Source organism: Populus euphratica, unplaced genomic scaffold (genome assembly GCF_000495115.2).
Source record: "Populus euphratica unplaced genomic scaffold, PopEup_1.0 scaffold110.1, whole genome shotgun sequence".
NCBI classification, from domain to species: domain Eukaryota; kingdom Viridiplantae; phylum Streptophyta; class Magnoliopsida; order Malpighiales; family Salicaceae; genus Populus; species Populus euphratica.
The window spans coordinates 461416-485935 of NW_011499904.1; the positions used below are offsets into that span (position 1 = coordinate 461416).

Consider the following 24520-nt stretch of genomic DNA (forward strand, 5'->3'; position numbering starts at 1 on the left):
AAATATGAGAATCTTAATCTTAATAACATCATCCAAATGATTTAAGATTAGTATACTTTTTATACAAATTAGACTGATATTGTATAATTATATAAATGGAGAAATCCTTTTAAGAATTGGAGTATTCCTTGCTCAACTCTATTCTTCTAAAACCTATTTATATTATTGAAATATTATATGGTGGTCGGCCATCAACATAACTTATGTTGAGTCATTGAAAGATAAAAGTTTAGTCCCTTATCTTTTCTCCATTTTGCCAATTCATGGCCCAAATGAAAATCATAATTTATAATATTAAAATATTGTACGATTGCTTCTTCTTCTTTTTTTCTTAAAAAAATAAGTGATGCATGTATTTTTTTTTTAAGACCCGACCCTATAACCAGTTTAATTTAAGACTCGAGTTCCAGATTTTGACTAAATTATTTAGATTAATTTTTTTAAAAAAATTAAAATAATATTGTTTTAGTAAAAAAAATCAACGAATTACAATTAAATTTATAATTGAGTCTTGTTAGGTTAATTGGATCAATTTACTGAATTATATTTGATTTTTTTTTAATTTGACTCGATTATTGTTAGGTTAATTGGATCAATTTACTGACTTATATTTGATTTTTTTTTTAATTTGACTCGATTTTAACTCTAAATTGACTAATTTTTTAATTAATTAGCTGAGTGAATTCAAGTTTTAAAATTATGCTTACATGTTTTCTAAATTTTAAGTGAAAATATTATTTATTTCAAATAATTAATTTGTGTTTGAAGTGCAAGTGTGGTATCTCTCTTAGAATTTGTGGTCTCAATTTTTTTGTTCTTCCTCTTTGAAGATTTATCTGATCTTTAAAATAAGAATTTTCTAAAACTATATCTATTTCTGCATCTTTTGATCCTTGCGATGAAAAAGGAAAAAAGTCTCCTCCCTCCTCAAGTTCTTTGAGTTTTATCTGTCTTAGAAATTTATCTTGTAAATAATTAAAAATATAAAAAAATTGAAGAGAAAACTTATTTCCAAATGAATATTAGAATTATTTGAAAAAAATAAAGTTCAGGTTTAAGTTAATTTAACAGCAATTTATAACCTGAAAAAGAAAAAATAAATAAATCTAAGAGCTAATAATGTCTTCCTTCTAGTCATATCCTTTCTTCTTCACAATCTTTCGTGTATTATATATATATATATATTGCATAGAGAGATTGCATAGAAAATTTAGGACCACGACTAACGTACACGAGATAAGATTTCCTTACAAAATTTAGAACCATGACAAATGGACACGAGACCAGGGACCGAATTTTTTCTCTCGAGATAAGGTTGCTCAGACACTGAAGCGAAGAGCATTCTCCTGCACAAATTTGGATACCGAATTTATCACCATGAACTGCAGCATTCCATTTCACTCTTCACCACTCCTTCCCTTACTTTCAAGCCCCATACAGAACCCTCAATGGAAGGCACAAAGACTACTTTGGTCTTCTAGCAAAGAGCCTGCTAGAATTGCTAAGCATAGCCAAAAAATGAGAGCAAGAACAAGGGCCACTGCTGAATCCCTCATTCTTGGAGTCGCTTCTGAACCCAGACCTCGCGATTTATCAGTTCTCCTACAAACAGGGTTAGTTATATATGCGCACACATTGTAAGCCTGATTCAAGAAATTAAGTGTATATTTATATGGTACCCTCACTCCTGTTAATTATCTTGTACGTATCACAGTGCTGTGCTTCTGCTAGCGTATGGGATAGCCAATTTCATCTTTCCAGCTTTCATCTCCGATTACTATGAATTTGACAAGGTGAGTGAAGAAGACATAAAGCCTAATGACGCTGCTGATCCCTCGGATGAAGCGGCTGATCCCTCGGACGACAAGGCTGATCCCTCTGATGATGAGTGAAGCACAGCCCCAGCAAGTATAAGCAAAACCCAGAGAACTCGAAGATCATTGTGTTTCCATCATATATTACTGGGGTACAGGCGTGGGCAATCCAGCTTCGGTTATGTTCCAATTTCCCATTATCTTTGCTCAGTTTTGACCCAAAAAAATCATGCTAACATTTGTTTTGTATACCCCCATACTATTTCTTCTGACCGAGTTCAATCCCTAATGAAAAAAATAATTCAATTGAGTTTTGTATCTAATTAGTAGTAGTTACCCAATCACTCATCCTCAAACTAAATTTGAGGGACAAATATGGGACTGAATGGAAAAGAGTATTTTGTTTGCGGACTTAATTGATAAATGATTACTAATTGGGGAGCATATTTGTTCTTCTGTCTATTTGTTTTATTATGCATTTCTGGGCAACTCTTTCCTTTTATTTTATTTTAAAATGCATTTTTAAAATGCATTTACACATAGAACGAAACAAGAAATGGAGAGCTTTTTTGATGCAATTAAAACAGAAATGCGCTATTTACATGATACATTATTGTTTTGAAATTATTATTATTATTATTATTATTATTATTGCAATTGAATTAAATTGATAAATAAATTTAATTTATATAATTAAAAAAGAATAAAATTCAATTTAATTTATTATCTATTTTATTTTTATTATCTTCATTTTATTTTTTTCAAAGGTCTATAAAAAATTTAGATATATGGGTATTTTAGAAAAGATAATTTCAATATTAAATTTTTAATCTTTCAAATTATAAATTAAAAAGGTTGATCTCCTATTTAATTTTGTATTGAATTTCTTTCTTCTTTTATTTTACCATTTGAAATTCAATTCAAGACCCTTAAAATAATTTCAAACATGAAATTTTATTAAAATTTAAGGGTTTTCAAATATGCTATGAAAGATTTGATCGGGGCTACAAATAGATCAAAAGCTTGATCATGGAACTCAATATTGTCAAAAGAATGGCTTCCTTACAAATTAAACAAAACACATTTGAGTTTGAAAGGTCCAAAAAGGAAAATTCTTATATTAGCATGATCTAATTAAAGTGTTAATCCAAACTAAGATTTGCAAAAGAGACACACACGCACAGTGTCACAAATTAACTTCTGAAAAAACAGAAAATTTATAGTTAAATTTGTGCTAAAGAAGACAATATGAGATGATGGATGAGAAAAACTAGTACTTTTATTGTCAAAATACATGATATGCAGCTAATTCTATATATTGTAAGATCTGGAGGTCTCTGAGTACAATTGATATAATATTTGTTGGCATTAGTTATCCTTTCATCACCAGAAAAAATCAAACATCCTTAAATTTGAAGCCATTACATTTAAGGATCTTTCATTGTTTTCCAGGCACAACACAACGCTTAAGATCTAACATGGTTCAGCGATTTGTCGACATCAATGAAATTGTTGTTTTTCATTAACAAAAGGTGGAAATACACATTGTAATGAGGAGGAGAAAAACCTCTCTGTTCCACTCAAACTTCTCTCACACTCACAGCACTCTCACTCAGTTTTTTTTCAGTCAATAATGGCAGCCACTTCTTGCCATCATTTTCAGCATTTAGGTCACCTAATTTGTTGTCATTTTGACCTTCACCATCCAGCCATATACTGGACGTGGCTAGCTGCTGCCATTTGTTTCCACACAAAACACCACGAGCGAGTTTGTAATAGCAAATAGCTTCAAAATAAACGCAAGCAGCTGGTATTCGAATTCAGCGTATATCATTGTACATCTCTAGCCCATATATATATATATATGATGCATGCATGAGGTGATAGAATTCGCTGTTGAAAAAAATTATGAATTCAAATATAATTAAGAGCAAGACATTGATTGCAAAGCGGCTGAACAAAACAAGCAGGTCTTCCACTATCATTCTCACTCTTTTCGATTAACAAAATACTAAAACAGCTCCGCATTTTACTGTAGCTTCTCTCACAATTTACTGTGAATTCTTACAACGTATTTACTGTATTGTCCTTGGAAGAGAGATACAAATGCTAGCTTTCCGGGCATTTTTGGATTTTCACATGGGATATAATTGGTATTGTAGAATTGATGAAGGATATGTATATCTTCTACTCTCTTTATTGGATAGTGTAAAGTCTTAGATACCCTTGGAAGCAGAATTTCAGTTTGCTTTGGCAGAAGGGCTTTTTTGGTTTTTCCATTCTTGAGTACAGTGAAATTACCAAAATAACCTTGGATATTAAAACACATGCTTTTGTCTTTAGGGGTATTGGTGTCTTTTAAACTCTAGTGTTTTTATAAATTTCATGTGGGGTTAAGGGTATTTTAATATTTGTAAAAAAAATATAAAAAATCTTAAAAATTATTGACGCGTAATAATAACGAGCCAACGTGTGGAGGTTATACACATCATTTGGGCATGTAACACGAAATAAGAACACATGTTGTCATAAAAGTTGTCGTTAGGCGATGGTTATATTTCTTTTTTTTCCAATCTCTTTTCTATTCCCTCCACTCATCCAAAGTTCAAAAATATTCTAATCTTTTGTATTATTTTAATTGTGGTTCCCATAGTTTTTATTATTCTATATTTGCTTTAATTTTTTTAATTTCATTTTTTTTGCATTTTATTTTATTTTATTTCTATATTAGATTTTATTTTATTTCTTTTTATTGATATTTATTTTGTTTTTCACCCTTCTTCTAATTGATTCTCTTTTCTTTTTAATTTCATACCTGATTTTTTTTTAATTTCTTCTTGTTCTTTTCATTATAATTTCTATTAGTTTCATTTATTTTCTTAGTTATGTTTTTTTTCAAATTCGCCCATCATTATTTGATTTTAATATCAAATTTAATCCTTATTTGTTTTCAATCTTGGTTTTTAAACATGATCTAGGGCAAGTTCTGAATCAAAATCAAGTGGATCGATCAAGGTTACCTAAATCAACTTAGCCTAAAAAATATTCAATGGGTTTTTAAAAAAAATACAAAGAAGTTGCATCTTTATTTTTTTAATTATGGTTTTTAAACTCGACTCAAATGTCGACTCTAGGCAAGTTTTGGGTCACAGATTGGGTGGGTTGGTTAGAGCTACCCAAATAACTTTTTTTTTTTTTTACAAATATGTAAAATGACATTATTTTGGTCAAGATTTTACAAAAATAAAAATCAATGGGTTTTAAAAAAAAATAAAGAGAATTTAATGAAGAAATTGAGTCCTTATTCTTTTGATCATGGTTTTTAGACCTAGCCTCAGGGTTGACACCAAGAACTTCTAGGTCACAGGTCGAGTAAGTTAACTAACATTATCCAGATCGACTGATATTTTTATTTTGCAAGAATATCAAAATTATATTATTATTTTTTTGTAAAGATTTAGCAAATAAAATGAATAAGTTTTGAAAAAATATAACAAAAAAATTTAGTCACCATTCCTTTTTATCGAGGTTTTTAATTATTATTATTATTATTTTGTTTCATCCTTTAACATTTAGTTTATTGATGATTTTGCTTTATGATTTTTTCAGATTTTTCTTCTATAATATGGTGTCAGTCTTATAAACAAGGTCACAAATTTATAAGGTTAGGTTTAGTTGACTTTTATTTTTTAGCATATTTTATTTATTAATTTTGTTTTCTAACATTTGATTGTTTATGAATTAGCCTTTGTTGAGAAAAAATAAGGATAAAATTGAAAGAAAAAAATAAAAAATGATAAAAAAAAAGAAAGATGAGCAATTAAAAAGAACAAAAAATCAAGTGGTTAACTAGGATAAAATCATGTTAAAATTCATTGATTATTTTTTTGTCATTATTTTTTTATCAAAATAATATTATTTTTATTTTTTCCATAATAAAAAAATCCAATTGACCAAGATAACTCCAGTTATTTAACCCAACCCGTGACATGATATGACGGAGGTTGATTCTCGAGCCGAGTTTTAAAAGTATAAAAAAAACATTAAATATAATATTAGAATTCAATGAAATTAAATAATGAAAAAAAAAATTTTTAAAAAAATAATCAAGAAAAGAATTCAATAAAAGGATTTGCAATCATAAATACGAGGATTAAATTCAATAAAAAAAGGAATTAAAATTAAATAATTAGGAATTAAATTAAAAAATAAAATCCTATAAATTTTTTTTTAAATTAAATTAAAAAATAAAATCCTATAAAATTTAAAAAAAAATAAAGATCAAAATTAATAAAACAACATAAAAAATAAAACTCAAATAATAAAATTAAAAAAATTCAATTCAATACAATTAAAATATTAAAAACCATTTTAAAATTCCAGCACACCTTTTCAAGATGAAAGAGAGGAAATTATCACTGAACTTTGTTATGGATTAGAGTAATGAGTTTTACTTTAGGTAAAATAATAGTAATATCCACATGAAGGCCTGCAATCATTATAAAAAATAAAAAACAAAACCCTAAAGACATATCATATCTCCAATAACAACTTTATTGAAAAGAGACAAATTCATGAACATGAAAGAAAAGCTACCTGCAGCATCCACCTTCTTTGGTTTTCTAAATGGTGTTTGATGATAAGAAATTGTACAGCCACCGTGGCAATTAAATAATTGCAAGGATGATCTTTAGCAATTAAATATTGCAATGAAAAAAAAAGAAAAAGAAAAAGAAAAAGAGAAGCACGGATAACAGTGTTGGGATCCACAGGGGCAACTTGCAGTGAAATCGCAATTAATTAGCATTGTTTGATTACTTGTGCAAGAAAGAGCTTTGGGAGAGCATCTTATGCTCTTCAACTCTTCTTTACTGATTTGCTTGTGTAGCATTTAAAAGAAATAAAAAAAAAAGCATATAAAATTGTTGTTTACTGACAATAATATTCTAAAATAAATAAAATATTAATTACTAAAACTAATTGAAGTTTCGAAATCAAAACATTAAAAAAAAAAACCTAAGACTTGAAGAAATTCAGATAACAATTAGCCTCGTTAGCTAGTGCGTTCTTTCTAATACAATCCCACCTCTTTTGTCACTTTGCATTCCTTTTTTTTTTTGAAAATATTTTTTTAGTATTGTGATGAAATTTGATTTAAAAAAATTATTTTATAACAAATATTTTTAATTGAGATTGTTTTGAAAAAATATATATATTTGGTTAAAATTATTGTTAAAATCAAGGTTATATATATATATATGTATATTATTTTTAATTTAAATATTATAGATTTAAGTTCTATTATTACATCATGAAATAAATAATATTGATATCAAATATTTTTTATTATTTTATTAAACTATATGTAATCTTTTCACGAACAAAATCTATTAAATAAAAACTATATTTTTCATGGTTTTTTAAATGAACAACAACATCAAATAAAAATATCATCAGGAACAAAATTAAGATTGCAATCAAATTATACAAATACTATATCATCAAGCGATCTCTTTCTAATTTTTTGAATAAAACATAATTAAAAATAAAAATAAAAATTAAATTTTTTTAATTGGCTCAGACTTGGCAAGAATAAAATTGGGATTACGACCAAATTTTGTAAATGTTATGTCATCAAGTGATCTCTTTCTAATTCTTCAAATAAAACACAATTAAAAATAAAAATAAAAACTAATTTTTTTTTAAACTAGGTCGAACCTGGCAAAAATAAAATTAAAATTGCGGTCAAATTCTGCAAATGCTACATTATCAAATGATTTCCTTCTAATTTTTTTAAATAAAATACAATTAAAAATAAAAATAAAAAATAAATTTATTTTAACTGGGTCAAACCCGAGTTAATACATTTAACTTTATACCAGAATTAGAATAATAGCGAGAATGACTCTATTGTTCATAAATAGTAAAGAGTTTTTCACTCTCTACTGCATGCCGCAGGTTTGCAGAAAGCAGCAAAGAGCTGTTTTTTGCAAACCTGTAGTTTTAACAAATTTTAAATGGTTCCACATGAATTGTATATTGTGGTTCTTTCATTACCAAATATTTAAAAGATGCGATTTGCTTTAAAAACAATCATAATTGCACGAATAAACGACTATTAACACCTGGTTATTTTTATATTTTTAAAATATGTTTTTTAAATATTATTTATTTATTTATTTGAAATTAATATTTTTTTTGTATTTTTAGATATTTTGATGTACTAATATAAAAAATAAATAGAAAAAACATGATTTTGACATTTTTAAGTAAAAGAGCCTTTAAAAAATAACTACTATTATACTCTTAAATATTCCGTTCACATTGCAAGTCAATTTTGTCAGCTTTCTCGTCATCATGATTTTTTTATTTCTAATTAATATTTTTTATATATTTTTAAATTATTTTGAAATGTTAATATCAAAAATAATTTTAAAAAAATAAAAAAACATAATTTTAATTTATTTTCAAACAAAAATACTTAAAAAATAAATGCTACTAAATTTTTAAACATTCCCTTCAGATTACGAGTGAATTTTGTTAACCTCCTCATCATCATGAAATTAGGGAACTTCAAAACCTAGTAAATAAAAAAGTAATCTTGAGGGATATCTTAATTATTCAGGCTTTAAATTTATTTATTAATTATTATAAGTTTAAATTATTTTATGATACTAAAAATTTATATAACTATTAATTTTAAAATTTATAAAATTAATTAAATTGCATGTAAGCTGCTTGAGCTGCTGAAACATTCATGTTAATTTTATTTTAATTTTTTTGAAAGGAAGCTAGCAAATCATCTAGGCATTGCTTATTGGACGCTTCCCCAGAGATACTGCTGCCTGCGCTACACCCATGCATTTGTACAAAATCAACCTTTTCATATACAATATCTCTATATATAATTTAGAGCTGGACATTGAGACTTCGAATACAAGTAGCGATTCGCCATGGCGCTTGGAACTTGACTGATCACCAATAGTTAAAGACTGAAGAGAGATGAGCTGGCAAAACTAATCACTCGTGTCATCCATCAATAACATTAGTCATCCGCCAGTCCATGCATACAGCTGCTACTACACGCATGCTCTCTTGGTAAACCACTAAAAAAGGCCATGCACTCGCGTGTTGTGCTCTTCAGAACATTTCTTCACTAGTGCTGGTGTGATGTGCCAGAAGCTCAAGGATTTTGGCCCCTTGGATAGCATCTTGGCATCAGAACATCGAGAGAGATGCTGGAAATCATCACCCTGGAAGAGATCATGCTTGGTAAGATTCATCCATGTAAAGCAATCATTATACACTCAAATTGTGATTGGAAGACACGAAGCGACATCCTACGATCATAAAGTAATGTTAGGTCCTTCAAATTTATAATCTTCAACCTTTCCCAAGTGATCACATTTGTTTTTGATGTGGCCTACAACCTTTACATCTCCTGGTTTCGTTTCTTTTTCTTATGGAAGACTGGGAATTCCTTATCATGTTGGCCATCTAGTGGAAAACCAGCAAATGAAGTAAAATCCAACACAATAAAGGAACTATAAATAAGGCAACAAGTCTGATAGTTAATCCACAGTTCAGTAGATTAAGGCACCGATTTTCTTCCTTCTTTTTTTTTTTTTTAAAAAAGGGATAGATCGATTGGAGTAAGAATACAAACGCATCTTCTCAACAAGTTATCATAGGAAAATAATCCTTGAAAACAACAACCCAATTCTCTTTGCACACGTCCAGATCAGGAATTGGGGACTTCATCATGGGAGGAATCCACTTCCCGCACAGCATCTCCTCATCAACTGCTTTTTCTTTCCTATCATGTTTTGTTCTATCCTGTTAAAGTTAATTTTTTTTTGTTTTTTTTTTATTAACTTAATGTCTAGATTAGTTTGTGTATATCTTAATTAATTTTATATATTTTAAAATTAATAATTATAAAAGTTTTTAATAATCTTAAAATTTATAGAACTCGAACTAATAATCTTTAAAAAATAAATTTAAAGATAACCAACTTCAATATTAACCTTTTTTTAATGTAAATATCCGAGTTAATTTATTAATACTTTAATTAATTTTATAAATTCTAAAGTTAATAATAACTATATAAATTTTTCACTACCATTAACTTAATAATTATACCATTTCGCACTTGAAATTATTAAAAAAGGAAGCCTTTTGATTTCAAGACTCTGCCACGAGACCACCTACATTATAATTGCTTTTTTATTCCATTGGAAGTGGCAGGTCCTGTTGAGTCCAGGAGCTCCACAGTATGTCCTCGTTCCCAAACCAATTATTATCCACTCAAAATCTGAAATTAAAAATAAGAAAATATTCAATGGAAACATTACGTGGCAACAGCACCCAGCACCGAGTGTCGAAACTGCCACGTGTCGCGTACGTGGCACCATTGGAGTATCCATCGCGAAACAACAGACATCCATTATCAATGCACGTCGACAATTTCCAGACATTGGTAATGCCTCTATGTCAGCATTCACGAACTGAAAGTGGATTTCAACCTTTGCTTGTTAGAAGTGATTACATTATGAGAACAGAAACGCTCAGAGTTGCTTTAGTGTTTGTCGTGTCATAAAACAAAGCCCACCTGATTTTATTTTTCGTTGGAAAGAGGTGTCCAATAATGTCATGGTGTGCCAAGAGCCTCAGAACTTTTGTCAATAGTTTTGGTTCTCTCTGCACCTGAAAGAATCTATTTTGTTTAGTGGAGGGTCATGCAATGCTGTTGTCCTTGATTCATTCCTGTTCTTTTTAAAGGATCAAAGTCTTTATGGAATCTTAGAGGGATTGATAGAATCCTAATAGGATTCCATTATCTCATTTATAATCAATTTGCATGATCGTATTAATCCTACCAATCGTACAGTTTCATCATATCTATCTTTCTCATAATGGCCAGTGGGCAGAAGCCAAAAGGACTGAACAGGTCATGTTTTCTCCTCATAGGTAGTGTATTTTTCTCTTGTAGAACATCTTCTTAGGATTTTCCCAGATGAATAGCCGAGAAGTATTTTGCTCAAACTTGAAGAATCTGCTAGAAAGCATGTTAATTGATTTAAATTTATTATGGTTTTCCCACTTTGATAGTGATAGCTGGTATGGAGAGGTTTGCATTCAAAGGGGTGGCATCAAATTTGGTAACTTATCTTACAGATGTTGTTATGATGAGCAACTCTGCTGCAGCCAAGACAGTAAATAATTGGTGTGGGTTCACATCTATGTTACCACTTCTAGTAGCATCCCTTGCTGATTCTTGGGATCGGTATTCCACCATTCTTACCTCTTCCTTTCTATATGTTGTGGTTAGTACTTTCTGTTTTTCCCCCCATTCATTTCTGCTCTTGAAGTTCTGCAAATTTACCATTAAGCTGACAACTATGGAAAACATTTGTGATTATGTCATAAATTCTTGATTGTGTGCTTATTTGTAAAATTAATGCCACCATTTGATGCACTTATAAGCAAGAACTTGATTAATTTGAAAACATTTGCCTTTGTAACTGTAGAATCTTATACAGTTGTTGGTTTATGATTTTTCATGGTAAATATGCTTTTGTTAACCTTCTTAATTTCTTCTTTTGAGGGACTTGTGGCTTTGACATCAACAGCATTGGCTTGGGCAAGGCATCCCACCAATAATATAAGCTCTTCATACCTGTTTTGGTCACTCGGTTTGATTTCTCTTGGACAAGGTGGATATAACCCGTCTTTACAAGCCTTTGGAGCAGATCAAATTGCGAACGATGATGAGCTGCCGAGCACAAAAGATGAGCAGAAATCAAATAAGAAGAGTTTGTTCTTCCAATGGTGGTATTTTGGGGTTTGCGGTGGCAGCCTCGCAGGTGTCACATTCATGTCCTATATCCAAGACACATTTGGCTGGGCACTCGGATTTGCCATTCCCACAATCGCAATGACAGCATCGATTTTACTATTTTGGTGTGGTAGCAGAATTTATACTTGTAAACATGACACTATCTCTGAAAGGTCTTCACTGGACATAACTCGAGCCATTAAGGAAGCTGTGTCGAAATTAATGAATAGCAGAATCACCTTGTCAAGCAACAAGCCGGACGTTGCTGAGCTAGAGTATGTTTCTTATCATCAATCAGCCCAGCCTTGCTTTAAAATATCTTAAAATAGTGCTACTTTTTTTGCTTGTTTATAGGCTTCAAGAAAAACCTCTTTGTCAGAATTCAGGCAATGCCAAGGCATTGATGGAGAAGCCTGGCGGCGATATTAACTACCTGGTAGAAAATGGAAAAGTAGTATTGAGGCTTTTGCCGATATGGTCGATGCTCCTAATGTTCGCGGTCATCTTTCAACTGCCTGCCACATTCTTTACCAAACAAGGAATGACAATGAAGAGAAATGTAGGCAGCAGCTTCAAGATCCCTCCAGCTACTCTACAAAGTTCTATTACAGTTTCTATAATCCTCCTGATGCCATTTTATGATGCATTGCTGATCCCACTTGCACGACTGATTACCCGTGACGAAAAAGGTATCAGTGTGACTGAAAGAATGGGAATTGGGATGGTCCTATCTATCATAGCAATGGCCATAGCTGCTCTTGTCGAATCAAAGAGACTCGAAATCGGACAAAAGATGGAAGTTGTTGATCAGAAAATTGAAACCGAAGTTCCATTAAGCATATTTTGGTTGCTACCTCAGTACATCCTACTAGGCATTTCGGATATCTTCACTGTTGTAGGGATGCAAGAGTTTTTCTACAGTGAAGTTCCTGTCAGAATGAGAACAATGGGAATTGCACTGTATACCAGTGTATTCGGAGTGGGAAGCTTCTTGAGTGCCCTATTGATCTCGCTCGTTGAATATTTTACATCTTCAACAGGGGGCAAGAGCTGGTTCTCTGATGACATGAGAGAAGCCCGTCTAGACAAATACTACTGGCTTCTAGCCTTGTTAAGTGTTCTCAGCTTGATATTTTACGTCATTTTCTGCAAATGTTATGTAAGCAGGAGCAGCGTTTTGGATAATGAGAACTGAGAACTCATAGGAGGTAGAGGAAGGCCTTGTCAATTATAAATAAATTGTTTTAATTTGTCATTCTTCAGCTTCTCTAATTAATTTTCCTTTTTAAACAAAACAGTTTTTGGTAAGAATATTCAAAGCAATTTTTTTTTTAAAATTTTTTTCAAGAAGTGTAGCATAATTGTAAGATATATTTTTTTTATAATTTATTAAATAATAATTTTGACTCAAATTATGTAAAAATAATTCTTTTTAATAAAATGTATTTATAACCTTTTTTATGAGTTAAAGTTAAAAATATTTTAAATCATTTTGTCAAAATTATACTGAACATAAGCTAATTCAATTGTAATAATCTTGGCATGTCTCTTAATTACAATGCACTTATGTAATGCTTTGATCATCACTGATATTTTCAACTTTTACTAAACAATTCAGAAGTTGAAGCATTCATTAGCAAGCTACCACCATACAAAACTGATGATGTAAAGCAAACAAATTCAGATCAAAGGACAATACATTCATTAATGAAGATATTACTTTTCAAATTAGTTTTTTATTAGGTTGATGGTCCTCCTTGCACCATCAACTAGACCAAGTTTTTTTTAATGTAAAAAAATAAAAATAAAAAAACTCTAGTGAAAGTCATGTTTTTTTTAAAAAAAATTAAGAATTAAAAAATTAATTTGATTAAAAAACTCTAGTGAAAGTCATGTTTTTTTTTAAAAAAAATTAAGAATTAAATAATTAATTTGATTAAATTCAATAAACTTGATTAATTTAATAATATGATAAAAAAATAGACAATAAAAATAGATAAATTAAAAATAAAAATTAACCCAAGTTTATCTATATTAGCCCATGAGTGAATACATGAAATTAAAATAATTTTATTAAAAAAATAATCAAACCCAATTATAACATCTCTAACATTTGGGTAGAAATTCCTTTATGTTAAATTAAAAATCAGTGTAATGTTTTTTCTTAGTCGACAAGGTAGTTGATCAATTTATTTGAAAATTCAATCACTTGATTGAATATATCAGAATCTTACACTTAGGTTTTAATCACTCTCTATCTATGAGTATTACAATCTAATTAACATCATTTTACTGAAATTTTTTATATTTTAAAAATCTCAAGAATTAACATCAATTCACATCATAACATAATACTCTTTTTATTTATAAATTACACCAACTCATAACTACACTTCTGTTACAATTATCTTGGATGTTATATATAATCATATTCATCAATCCATAATTTATTTTCATTAATTTAAAATATTTTTGACATTTATTAATATTATATAATGATAATGATGATGATACATCATGACATTAACTAACATTCAATTATACATAGGAGTCAAGTTACTTTTATGGTTTTTACTAAAAATACAATGACATGCATGATGTTCAATTAAGGCTTTAGTTTTACAAGTTTAAAGTATTATAAACAAAATAGCTATTACAAAACTAGTGATGGTTAATTGATAAACTAATCCAATTACATCTTAATTACACCACAAAAATTGAAGATGGCTATAATTACATCCCAAATTTTAATTACACAGCCTTCTAGTCCACTTTTCCCAAAGTCTAAACAAGAATAGCATCTACTAGTTATTAAATCAATGTCGTTTATTAAATCACATAAGTTAATATTTCATTTAATATTTAAGAGAAATAATTAACTCATTTCAGTATTTCCACATCAAGCCACCAATCCAATACATACTCTTTTTCTTTTTTTCATTATTTCAACATGCTCATCTTAATTTATAATTAATCTCACATTTATAATAAGATACCCGTAGTTTGGTATTCCTTAAGAATACCTTTTTTTTCTAACAAACCCACTTAAGTGCTAATTAATTGGGCATTTTCATTCGTAAGCCAAAAATCTAGTATTCTATAATGAATATTTATTTCTCTTGCTAATCCATGTTAATTCTAACAACTTATATATTTATCATTCCTCTTCCATATATAATGTCAATATTTATATTCATACTTTTATTAATTAAAAATTTCACAAAATGATGAGAAATTAAAAAAAAAAGGTACAAAGTACCTATCTATAGTCTAGTTATGTCATGGTCCTCTAACACGTTGAACTCCTCCAATAATATCCTTTAAAATGATAAGCTTCAATCAATTATTATTGTATCCAAAAAGACACTTTTCATTTTATTGTAGTATCTATTATAATTTTACTTAGTTATTTATCCAAAATTTATAAATTCATTTTTTTATATTATTTTAGTTACATCTAAATAAATATAAATTCAATTACATCTTACTTCGATCACAAATACAACTATACAATTAAAACTCACTTTAAGTTCATCAATTTCTCAAAGACATTAAATTTCTAAAACATTAAAATTTATATTTATCATATATAAATAAAACTATTCATTAAAACTATAATCCATGTATTTAGTCATCATAATTTTAATATAATTTACAAAAATAACACAAATACATCAAATCTTTTTTTTCCCCTCTCAGGGGTGGCTGACTCTTAAGCTTTATTATCCATTCAAATTTCTTTATTATTTTAACATAATTTCACTCTCACAATAACCTAAAAAAATTCTAGAAACCTAATTTCTGAAAAATTCACTTCTCCCTTAATTTTATCTCAAGAATCTTAATTTAGTTTTGATTAATTTTTACTTAAAATTACTAAATTCTTGTTCAAATTAATACGAGGGGGTTCCAATCATATTAATAAGCACCTTACATGACTAGCCCTCTATTTTTTATATTTAAGGGTAAATAAGTTTTTATAAAAAAATAACAATAAAATAAATAAAAACATTATCATCTGTAATTTTATATGAAAGATTATCTAACCTGACAACAAGAAAGGTGTCCATAAAGTCAAACCATAATTTTTGAATCTAAAACATCATTTTGCATTTATTTTAACATAAAAATATTTAATAAATACTCTATTAAACTAAATAAACTAATTTATAATTCACATATTAAGAAAAAATTGTTAAAAAAACACAAAATTAAACCAAATAAAAAAATTTTCTTAACTCATTCTATTTTTTTCCGCAATGTAAAAGCTTAAAAACACCTAAGGGAAAACTTTTTTTTTAAGAAAATTTCAATAACACCAAGATATGTTTTTTATTAGCTAGAATGTGGTCTTTTTATTAGTTACAATGTGGTAGATTAATTTTTTTTTTCTCCTGTGACTTTTTTTCTTTTCTCAAACTTCAAGAACTAAATCATAAAATTAATGAAGATGAGGGATAAGAATGTGAAATCCTTTAAAAATATGGGACCAAACCTAAAAAACAAAAAATGAGGTACTGAAGTGAACTTTTTTATGCCTCTCTAAGAGTAAAAAGAGTAAAAAAAAGGGTTGCCTCCTTATTTTTGTTCCAAATATAATTTTTTTTGTTTCATTTTTTTTAATTTACAAAATTAAATATTATTTTATAAAACCAAGCATCGAACTAATTTAATATGGGACATTCAGTTGCATAAACAATAAGATATAACACGCGACCAGAAAATAACTAAGAGCCTTATAATTGTATAAACATAGCATGGAAAGATAATTTTTTAAAAAAGAATATTTAAAAACAATAAAAAAAGAATAACACTGTCCACAGTGCAACTCTATCACAGCCCACAGTAAAAAAAAAAAAAAACAGTGAAATTCTGTTGTTTTCCTTTTTATTTTATATTGTAATAATTATAATTATAATTGTAGAACAGGAAAAACGATGTCGTTTCGCAGAAACATCACATAAAATAGGGGCGAAAACGTAAATTAGGGTTCCTCAAGATAATAAAAATAATAATAAAACTGTCTCTGCTCTTCTAGTCCCTTGGCGAAGCAGAAACGATAGAGCGAGAGCGAAAACGATGTCGGATCCATACGAGAGAGTGACAGGAGGGAGGCTCACCTTCAAAGGAGGAAGCTTAGCAACACTAAGCAAAGGAATCGAAAAGAAAAGGAAGAAAAAGAAGAAGGCGGTGGTTGACAAGGCGGAGGACGCCGCACCAGTGGCGGAGAATTTGGAATCTGATGCCGGTGAGATAATTTATACGATTGACGCGGCGAAGAAAATGAAGTACGAGGAATTATTTCCTGTGGAGACGAAGAAGTTTGGGTATAGCGAGAAGAAGGATTTGAAATCTGTTGAAGATGCTCTTGATGACCGGGTTAAGAAGAAAGCTGATCGTTACTGTAAATGAGGTAATTTTGATTTGATTTGATTTTTTTGTTAAGAATTATTAAGAGATTAATGGAGGAACAAGCTGTTAGAGGCATGATTGGGGTTTGTCTACGAATATAATTTAGTGAGGTTTTGAGATTTGTTTGAAGTAATCAAAATTTAGGGTTTTTTAGTGGCAATAGAATTATCAGTGATGTTTTTGATTTGTTTTTAGGGATAAAGGGTGGCCTCATGAAACAAGCATAAAGAACCAAATTAATTTTAGGGTCTTACCCGCTAGAAGTGGAAGGTTTTGGAAACATATAATATAATTTTCTAGACAAGAATTATTAGGATAGATACTGTTGTATAAATCTACTTCAATTTATATCAACTATATGCTCTGAACTGGTTTGGGGCCTGGCTAGTTTCTACTTGTTTATCTATTAAAGCACATACATTTACTTGGGGGTATTGAAGAATTAAAAACAGTTCTCAGGTTGGATTTTAGTTTAGAGAGCTGCAAATGAATGCCTTGAGTTTCCCAAAGCGTTGCAAGTGGGTTTTACCATTACCAAATTTAATGGCTGATCAAATCTGTGAGGCAAGGGTTCTGATTTTGACTTTACTTAGGTTTTGTTGTCTTTTGGAATTGTTTCTCTTTTCTGTATTTTCTGTTCATTTCTCAATTCTATATGTATTTATTTTTCAAGAATTGTGGCTGGTTGGTTAGCTTAGTTCAACATGAAAAGAGTGATTAGTTTTTTTAAAAAAATAAAAATAAAATAAAATTGGATAGATTAGCTTATTTTAGGGATAAAGTTAGACTCTATGAACGAGATTGAACCAAAATCTACTTTAGGACTCCTAGTTTTAACAAAGATTATAAGTCTTGTTCATTGAGAAATCAATGGATGTAAAAGGTTTTTTGGAAAGATAAAGTAAGTGAAATAAGGATTAGGATAGATCCAATACTTGAATCTGCATGATATTCTATGACCTAGCAGAAGGCAAGCTCCAATTTTTTCCATCAGTTTTTGTGAAGACCTTGGATTGGAGGGCGAAGAAGAATCATATGCTAGGGTGTAGTTTTTGGAGTCCTAAATGGATGCTGAAAGTCCCCTCAAAGGGTTACCAAATATAATGGCTGATTACCAAAGAATCATATTTAAGGGTTTTGATTTAGTGGGTCTTCCTCTAACCGCCATGCAGAGTCAATGGAAATCTTTTAGCATCTTAGGCTCCTGCATTTCCAATACTATTTGTAATATTGTTTAATTTATTGTTATTGTTAGTGTTGGTTTTTTGGATTCTGTTTTCCTCAAACCCATTATGTAACATTGGCTAAAATGATGGATGTGAAAGAATCTGTTCATGATGATCATGACTTCAGAGTTTTCTAGCTTTTGACTTTCTAGTTTTAGGTTTTATAGGGGAGGCTGGGAATTTTTCTGTTGTGCTTTTGAATTTTTTGTTCTAACTGTTCCCCGATTTGGTTTCTCAGTGCCTTTAGGCTTCTGTTAAAGTTAATTACGTACTGGCATAAAGTTTTGGGGTCTCCGTACTACCCTTTTTCTGATATTGTTGTTGAGCTTAATTGATTGGTTTTGAGCAGTTTGAATTAAAGCTATAGAATTTGCTGCAATCCATATTAATGTGTGTATCCAATACTTGGCAGGTTATAGAGACAGAAGATGAATTGTTCCCTGATCTTGAGACGAAGCTGTGACAAAGCTGCAAAACCACCTAAATCACTCATTGATGCTGAGCGGGTTAAGCTAAGAAGTCTTTTGGCAGGCTAAAACAACACCTCATTCACTGTAGTAGAATTTTGCTTTTTGTCTTTAAGGTGTGATTGATCTTAATATTTGGAAGATAACAGGCATTATGATTGAAGAGTTAAAATTGCATATCTACAAAAAGAAAATTGTGCGCGCGCCCTGCTAACTACAGCAAGGTAGACAGTGTAGAGAAACTTTTACATGGAGCTTGTTAATTTTCAGGCACTAGTAAGATGGATGGCAATTAATGTCTTCATATCCCATAGTGTTCTGTTGTAGTAACAAATTAAATGTCAGAAGTGAACTTTTAATGATTTATCATCGGCACCATACACGTGTTCTCAGTCCTTGTCTGTAGAATATTGCTGAATTTTTAAGACTGTGTGGGGTTTTTGAATAAGCGGTTTTGATTGATAGGATCACCGGTTGCAAATCTTTCCTAGGTTTTCCGCAATTTTCAGTAATGGAGGCTGTGGCAATGGTATCCATTTATTTTATTTAGGCTTGGGTCTAAAATTAGTTTATTGCTCGTGCCTTTGCTATAGGGTGCTTTCGCAATAGGGTGTAATGTAATATATATATATATATATACCGGTATATTTTGATATTGTTATTAAATTATAACAGTTTAAACTTAAATTCTAACCTAACTATTTAATTAGCTTGGGTTTTAAATATTTAATTAATTAATTTGTGTAGAAGTTTTCCCAACAAATTTTGTTGATCAGGTAGATTAAAAAGAAGAAAAGAAAAAAAGTTAGCCCAACATATCAGTTTGAATTATATTTTTATATAACAAAAAATAAAAAATTTAATTTATAATTTGATATATTGAATGATGAAATTTAATAAAAATTTAACATGAACTAATTGAATTGGAATTACTCAAATATTACTAAAATAATCTTTAATCTTATTTAAAAACCATGGAATAATTGAATCATTTTTTAAAAATTAAAAAGAAAATTAAAACTAAACATAAAAGATGAAGGGGCTAGACGTTGGCGAACTTAAAAGGATGACCCGCGTGCCTAGACCAATGAAAGAAAGCCTCACACCTTTTTTGTAACAATTTCTGATCATGATCGACATTTAAAAATCAAGGCCTAGGATATTTTTATCCAAAAAGCTCCATATTTTATCCATTTAACCAAAAACACACATCGAATAAACATATAAACCTTAAAAATCCTATTAATAATGCTAAAATGCCCAAAAACAGGGCTCTGTGTGTGTGTGTAAATCCTTCCCTTGTCCAAAAATGAGTTGGTGAACCTAGGATATCTAGATTTTTCACATAACAGGCTATCAGGTGAAATTCCTTGAAGTCTTAGAAGCTGCTTATGTTGGAAAATTTGCATTTGGAGGGGAACTACTTCCAAGGCTCTATACCTGAGTTATTGAGGTTTATGAGAGCACTTCAATATCTTAATCTTTCCCACAGCAACTTTACTGGCCAAATTCCCAAGTTTTTGGCAGGCTTCAGGTTGTTGCATTATTTGGATCTCTCATTTAATGGCATTCAAGGTGAGATGCCTACGCAAGGAGTTTTCGGAGATGCAAGTGCAGCCTCAGTTTTGGGAAACAATAAGCTTTGGGGAGGAAAATCTCAGTTGAATATGTCCAGATGCATGCCCAAGAATTCAAAAAGGCAAAAAGCTTATACCAAGCAGGTGCTGATAATTGCAATTCCTTGTGGTTTTCTATATTTTTTATGATTGCTTGTCTACTTTTCTGTTGCTTGAAAATAACAAAAAATAAGCCTTCTTCTGAAGCTTCAAGGGAGTTCCCATTTCGGCGAGTAACATATAAAGAACTCTTCCAAGCAATTGTCAAATTTTCCTCATCCAATTTAATTGGTGCCGCTAGTTTTGGATCTGTGTACAAAGGAGTTATTGCATCAGATGGAGCAATTGTTGCAGTGAAAGTATTCAACTTGCTGTCTAAAGGAGCTTCCAAGAGCTTTATGAGAGAATGTGCAGCCTTGATAAACATTGAGGCACCGAAATCTTGTCAAGAGTTTTAAGCGCACGCGATGGTGTTGATTTTCAAGGTAATGATTTTAAGTCTCTTGTTATTGAGTTTATGGTCAACGGGACTCTGGAAGAGTGGTGGCATCCAGTTCGTATACCAGAGGAGGCACATGATGCAAGAAACTTGAACCTTATTCAGAGGTTAAGCATTTCAATTGATGTGGCATCTGCGCTTGACTATTTGCACCATGGTTGCCAAATGCCTGTTGTTCACGGTGATCTGAAGCCAAGCAATGTTCTTCTGGATCGTGATATGACTGCTCATGTTGGTGAAGCAATGTTCAGTCCAGAAGTTTCCCATCAATTGTCTTTGGATCAGACTAGCTCTGATGGTATAAAAGGCACCGTTGGTTATGCACTGCCAGCCAACGTCACATTATTTTTTCTTTTATTGTTGATTTGAAGTCCAGGTTTATGATCCACTGTTAGGTGATTGATTGCGTTGATAATTTTATTAATTACAATGAGAATTGTGAGATCCAAGATCATGACTATTTGGTTATAAAAGCTATCGTACAATAAAAAGGAAATGCCTCACACAAATATGTTGTGGGAAAATATTCATTTATAGACCGAAGATACATGGTATCTGGACAATTACAAATACAGAAACAAATAGCTACAATTATGAAGAATCACTGATATCTGAGGTATTTGATTGTCCTCTAATAACTATAATTGTCTTTAAACATGACCATTTTGTTTCCTCAAGGGATAGAACCGTTGCCTTTCCCAGCTTCGTTCTAGTTTCGAAAGTGGAAGATCAGAAATGTAGCAGAAAGGTTTCAACCAAAAATATGCTGGGATCTGCATAAATGCTGATAGATAGAAGGGCTAGAAAACACTAGATTTTACAACCCTCTGAAACGCAGCATAGATTTGGTGCAACTTATTGGCCGTCTTGGGCCTCTCGGTTCTCTTCTTTAATGCAGAGCCAGTAAAGCTTTGCTTGGTTCATGCTTTACACAATTACATTACATCTCAACATATGAAACTTTGTGGCAATATGTTCAAAAATGTATGTTGTATTTCAGCGTGGAGATAGCATACGACAAGTAATTACCTGTTCATTCTATCTACAGATTCTTAATCTGAAGATAGATGAGTAATCGATGAAGACGAATTCTTACAAATATTAACATTGAAACAGAGGAAATCATCAAAGTGGAACCATTTGTTTTGCCAAGTAACCTCGAATAGACTTGAGAATTTTGTAGAAAAAGGAGCAGGTCCATGAATCTGAGTGAACTGAATACAGAATTTAACGGTGAGACACCAGGAATTCCAGCCTTTCAGTCACCAAAGCCCATGTTTAGATCTGAAAAATACGATTTGAACCATAGTCCAAGCAACAGTATATCAATGGCTGGAAAATCTCGAAATTGAAAGAGTCTCTCTCTCTCTCTCTCTCTCACACACACACACACACACGCTTACTTTCTGCCAATATTAAAGCAGAACAAAAGGGTTGAGATATTTAGTTAAATATGATCTGCAAGAAGGGAGTTTGATTATCATTATAATTATTTATTCCATAAAGAGGAAGATAAAAACCATGTGAGATCTCTTGTAACAAGAACAGTTTATATGGACCTCTCTTATGTTGTAGCATTTATTTTGACACCATAAGTGCAACTAGCAAACTGCTTGCGTGCTCAAGGATGAGCAGTGGTTTTCGTGCTGGCTTGGCAGCAATCAGGATTGTATCTACAGCAAACAGGGACGATGAGCCTTCTAAAAGCGAATCGATGACCTGAGGTAATATCACCAGTAATTGTTGCAGGAACATGCCTTGCACTGCAAATTTCCACAGTGCTCGCCATAATCACAAAGAAGAGGATGCAAAAGACCATCTTACCTGCTTTGAAAGCCATGATCAATCTGGTTGTGATTCTATGTATAATGCCCTTTGTTTTTGTTGTTTGTTTTCACGCTTTCTCTGTATCTCTATATATAGGGTCCCTTTTTCACGTAAAATAGTAATAATGATAAATTAAATGAGTATCTGGTGGTCGACCTTGTTGGATCATTCCTTAAAAAACCAAATTTCTTAAAAAATCAGGCAGACATGTCTGGCCCTCTTTTTTTTTTTATTCTTTTATTTTTTTCAAAAAGAAATTAAATAAACAAAATAGATAACATCTTGTTTGTAGTGCCACACGCTGTCTCCTTTGCTAATCTAGATTCCGACAGCCGGAGGCGTGCTTTGGGATCTAAAAAACCATTTTGTATCCATTTTAACCTATAAATATCTATTAAACACCTTATTAAACTAAATTAATCAATCATAACCTCAAAGCATCCATAAATTAATCAACAAACACAAAATTAAACCAAATAAAAAAAAAATTAGTTTTTGAACTTTCTTGCATGCAACAATATTCCAAAATAAACAAACGATGAAGGGATGTATGATATCATTTAACAAGAGATCCTTCCTCGATCATGGCCTCTTCTTATCTTTACTCAACCATGTTTTCCCTATCCTCACTTCCTCTCCTGCAATAGCGTTTTATTTTAATTACAAAAGGCATGCTTAAAATAGATAACTTTGCTATAACAAGTATTCACATGTGAGTATATGAGAAGGAGAAGTTATGCACATACTATGCTTTGGAATATTATTGTTGTTTTCAATTGCAAAGGATGAAGTGTTTTAAATCATGAAACTTGTTTAATCATCAATGGCAGTGATGTGAGAAGATTACATGAAGGGCAATGTGTTAAGTAATCCACTTGAGAATAGAGAGAGAACACAACTTTGCATGATACCAAGAGATTATTCCTTCAGTATATAAACATTAATTTTATCGAAAAACAATTTACAAGTGGAATTACAGTAAATGATAGTTTGAAAACTTATCATTGGTGATTTTTATTATAATAATTATTCTATTAATAATATAATTACTGATAAATTTATAAATAGAAAAAAACATAACAAATAAAAAAATTACTAACATTATTTTATTATTATTTTATTGATAATTCTATTGAAAATGATGGCAAATCATCAACAGAATAAATTGTTGGTGATTTTATTTATAATTAAATTTATATTACAAACAAAATTAATTCAACAATCATTCATATTTAGCGGCAATTCCTTTAATTTTTTTTCCAATCATCTAAAAATTTTCAATAAATTTAATCTGTCGATAATTTTTTTTTGCAATTATCAATGAAAAAGTCTTGCAATTTTTTTTTAATTTTTTTGAACTTTTCAATGGACTTAGGCTATCAATTATCCCATGTATGATTAACATTGCATCGGTAATTTTATCAGTATTTTATATAATATTTTTTTTAAAATATATTAAAAAATAAAAAACTAAAATTTTATTATTAATATACATATAAAAAATTTTATTATATATATATATAAATAAAATTTTCCTTATATAATAATATATGGTAAATCTCTAAACATGAGGCAGAGTGGTCATTAGAAATTAGGAGTGCTTATTATAAAACTTCTCCAATTAATATTTTTTTTCCTTATTGATTACTCGCTTATTCATCGTTTTTTAGTATCGCTGAACATTATTTTCTACGGATAAAATTTTTCTTAAAGCATAAGACTATACTAGCAGTACTGTGGTGAATGTATTCGACCAGGGACAAATCCTTACTTTGTAAAATGACGACAAGACTTCACGAGCAAGTGCTGTTGCTTTTTAAG

General features: G+C 30.2%; 3 protein-coding genes across 3 annotated transcripts; all 3 read left to right on the top strand.

The window, feature by feature from the left end:
• The first annotated feature begins 1211 nt into the window (after nucleotides 1-1211).
• Nucleotides 1212-2134, top strand: LOC105133213 (uncharacterized). Its single transcript, XM_011037091.1, has 2 exons — nucleotides 1212-1613; nucleotides 1715-2134. Exons 1-2 carry the CDS (start codon nucleotides 1378-1380, stop codon nucleotides 1890-1892), a joined length of 414 nt encoding a protein of 137 aa, XP_011035393.1. The 5' UTR covers nucleotides 1212-1377; the 3' UTR covers nucleotides 1893-2134.
• An 8433-nt stretch (nucleotides 2135-10567) lies between these two features.
• Nucleotides 10568-12909, top strand: LOC105133214 (protein NRT1/ PTR FAMILY 5.8-like). Its single transcript, XM_011037092.1, has 4 exons — nucleotides 10568-10784; nucleotides 10926-11140; nucleotides 11422-11927; nucleotides 12007-12909. Exons 1-4 carry the CDS (start codon nucleotides 10730-10732, stop codon nucleotides 12845-12847), a joined length of 1617 nt encoding a protein of 538 aa, XP_011035394.1. The 5' UTR covers nucleotides 10568-10729; the 3' UTR covers nucleotides 12848-12909.
• A 3748-nt stretch (nucleotides 12910-16657) lies between these two features.
• Nucleotides 16658-19221, top strand: LOC105133216 (uncharacterized). Its single transcript, XM_011037093.1, has 2 exons — nucleotides 16658-17065; nucleotides 18703-19221. Exon 1 carries the CDS (start codon nucleotides 16732-16734, stop codon nucleotides 17062-17064), a length of 333 nt encoding a protein of 110 aa, XP_011035395.1. The 5' UTR covers nucleotides 16658-16731; the 3' UTR covers nucleotide 17065; nucleotides 18703-19221.
• The last annotated feature ends 5299 nt before the right edge of the window (nucleotides 19222-24520 follow it).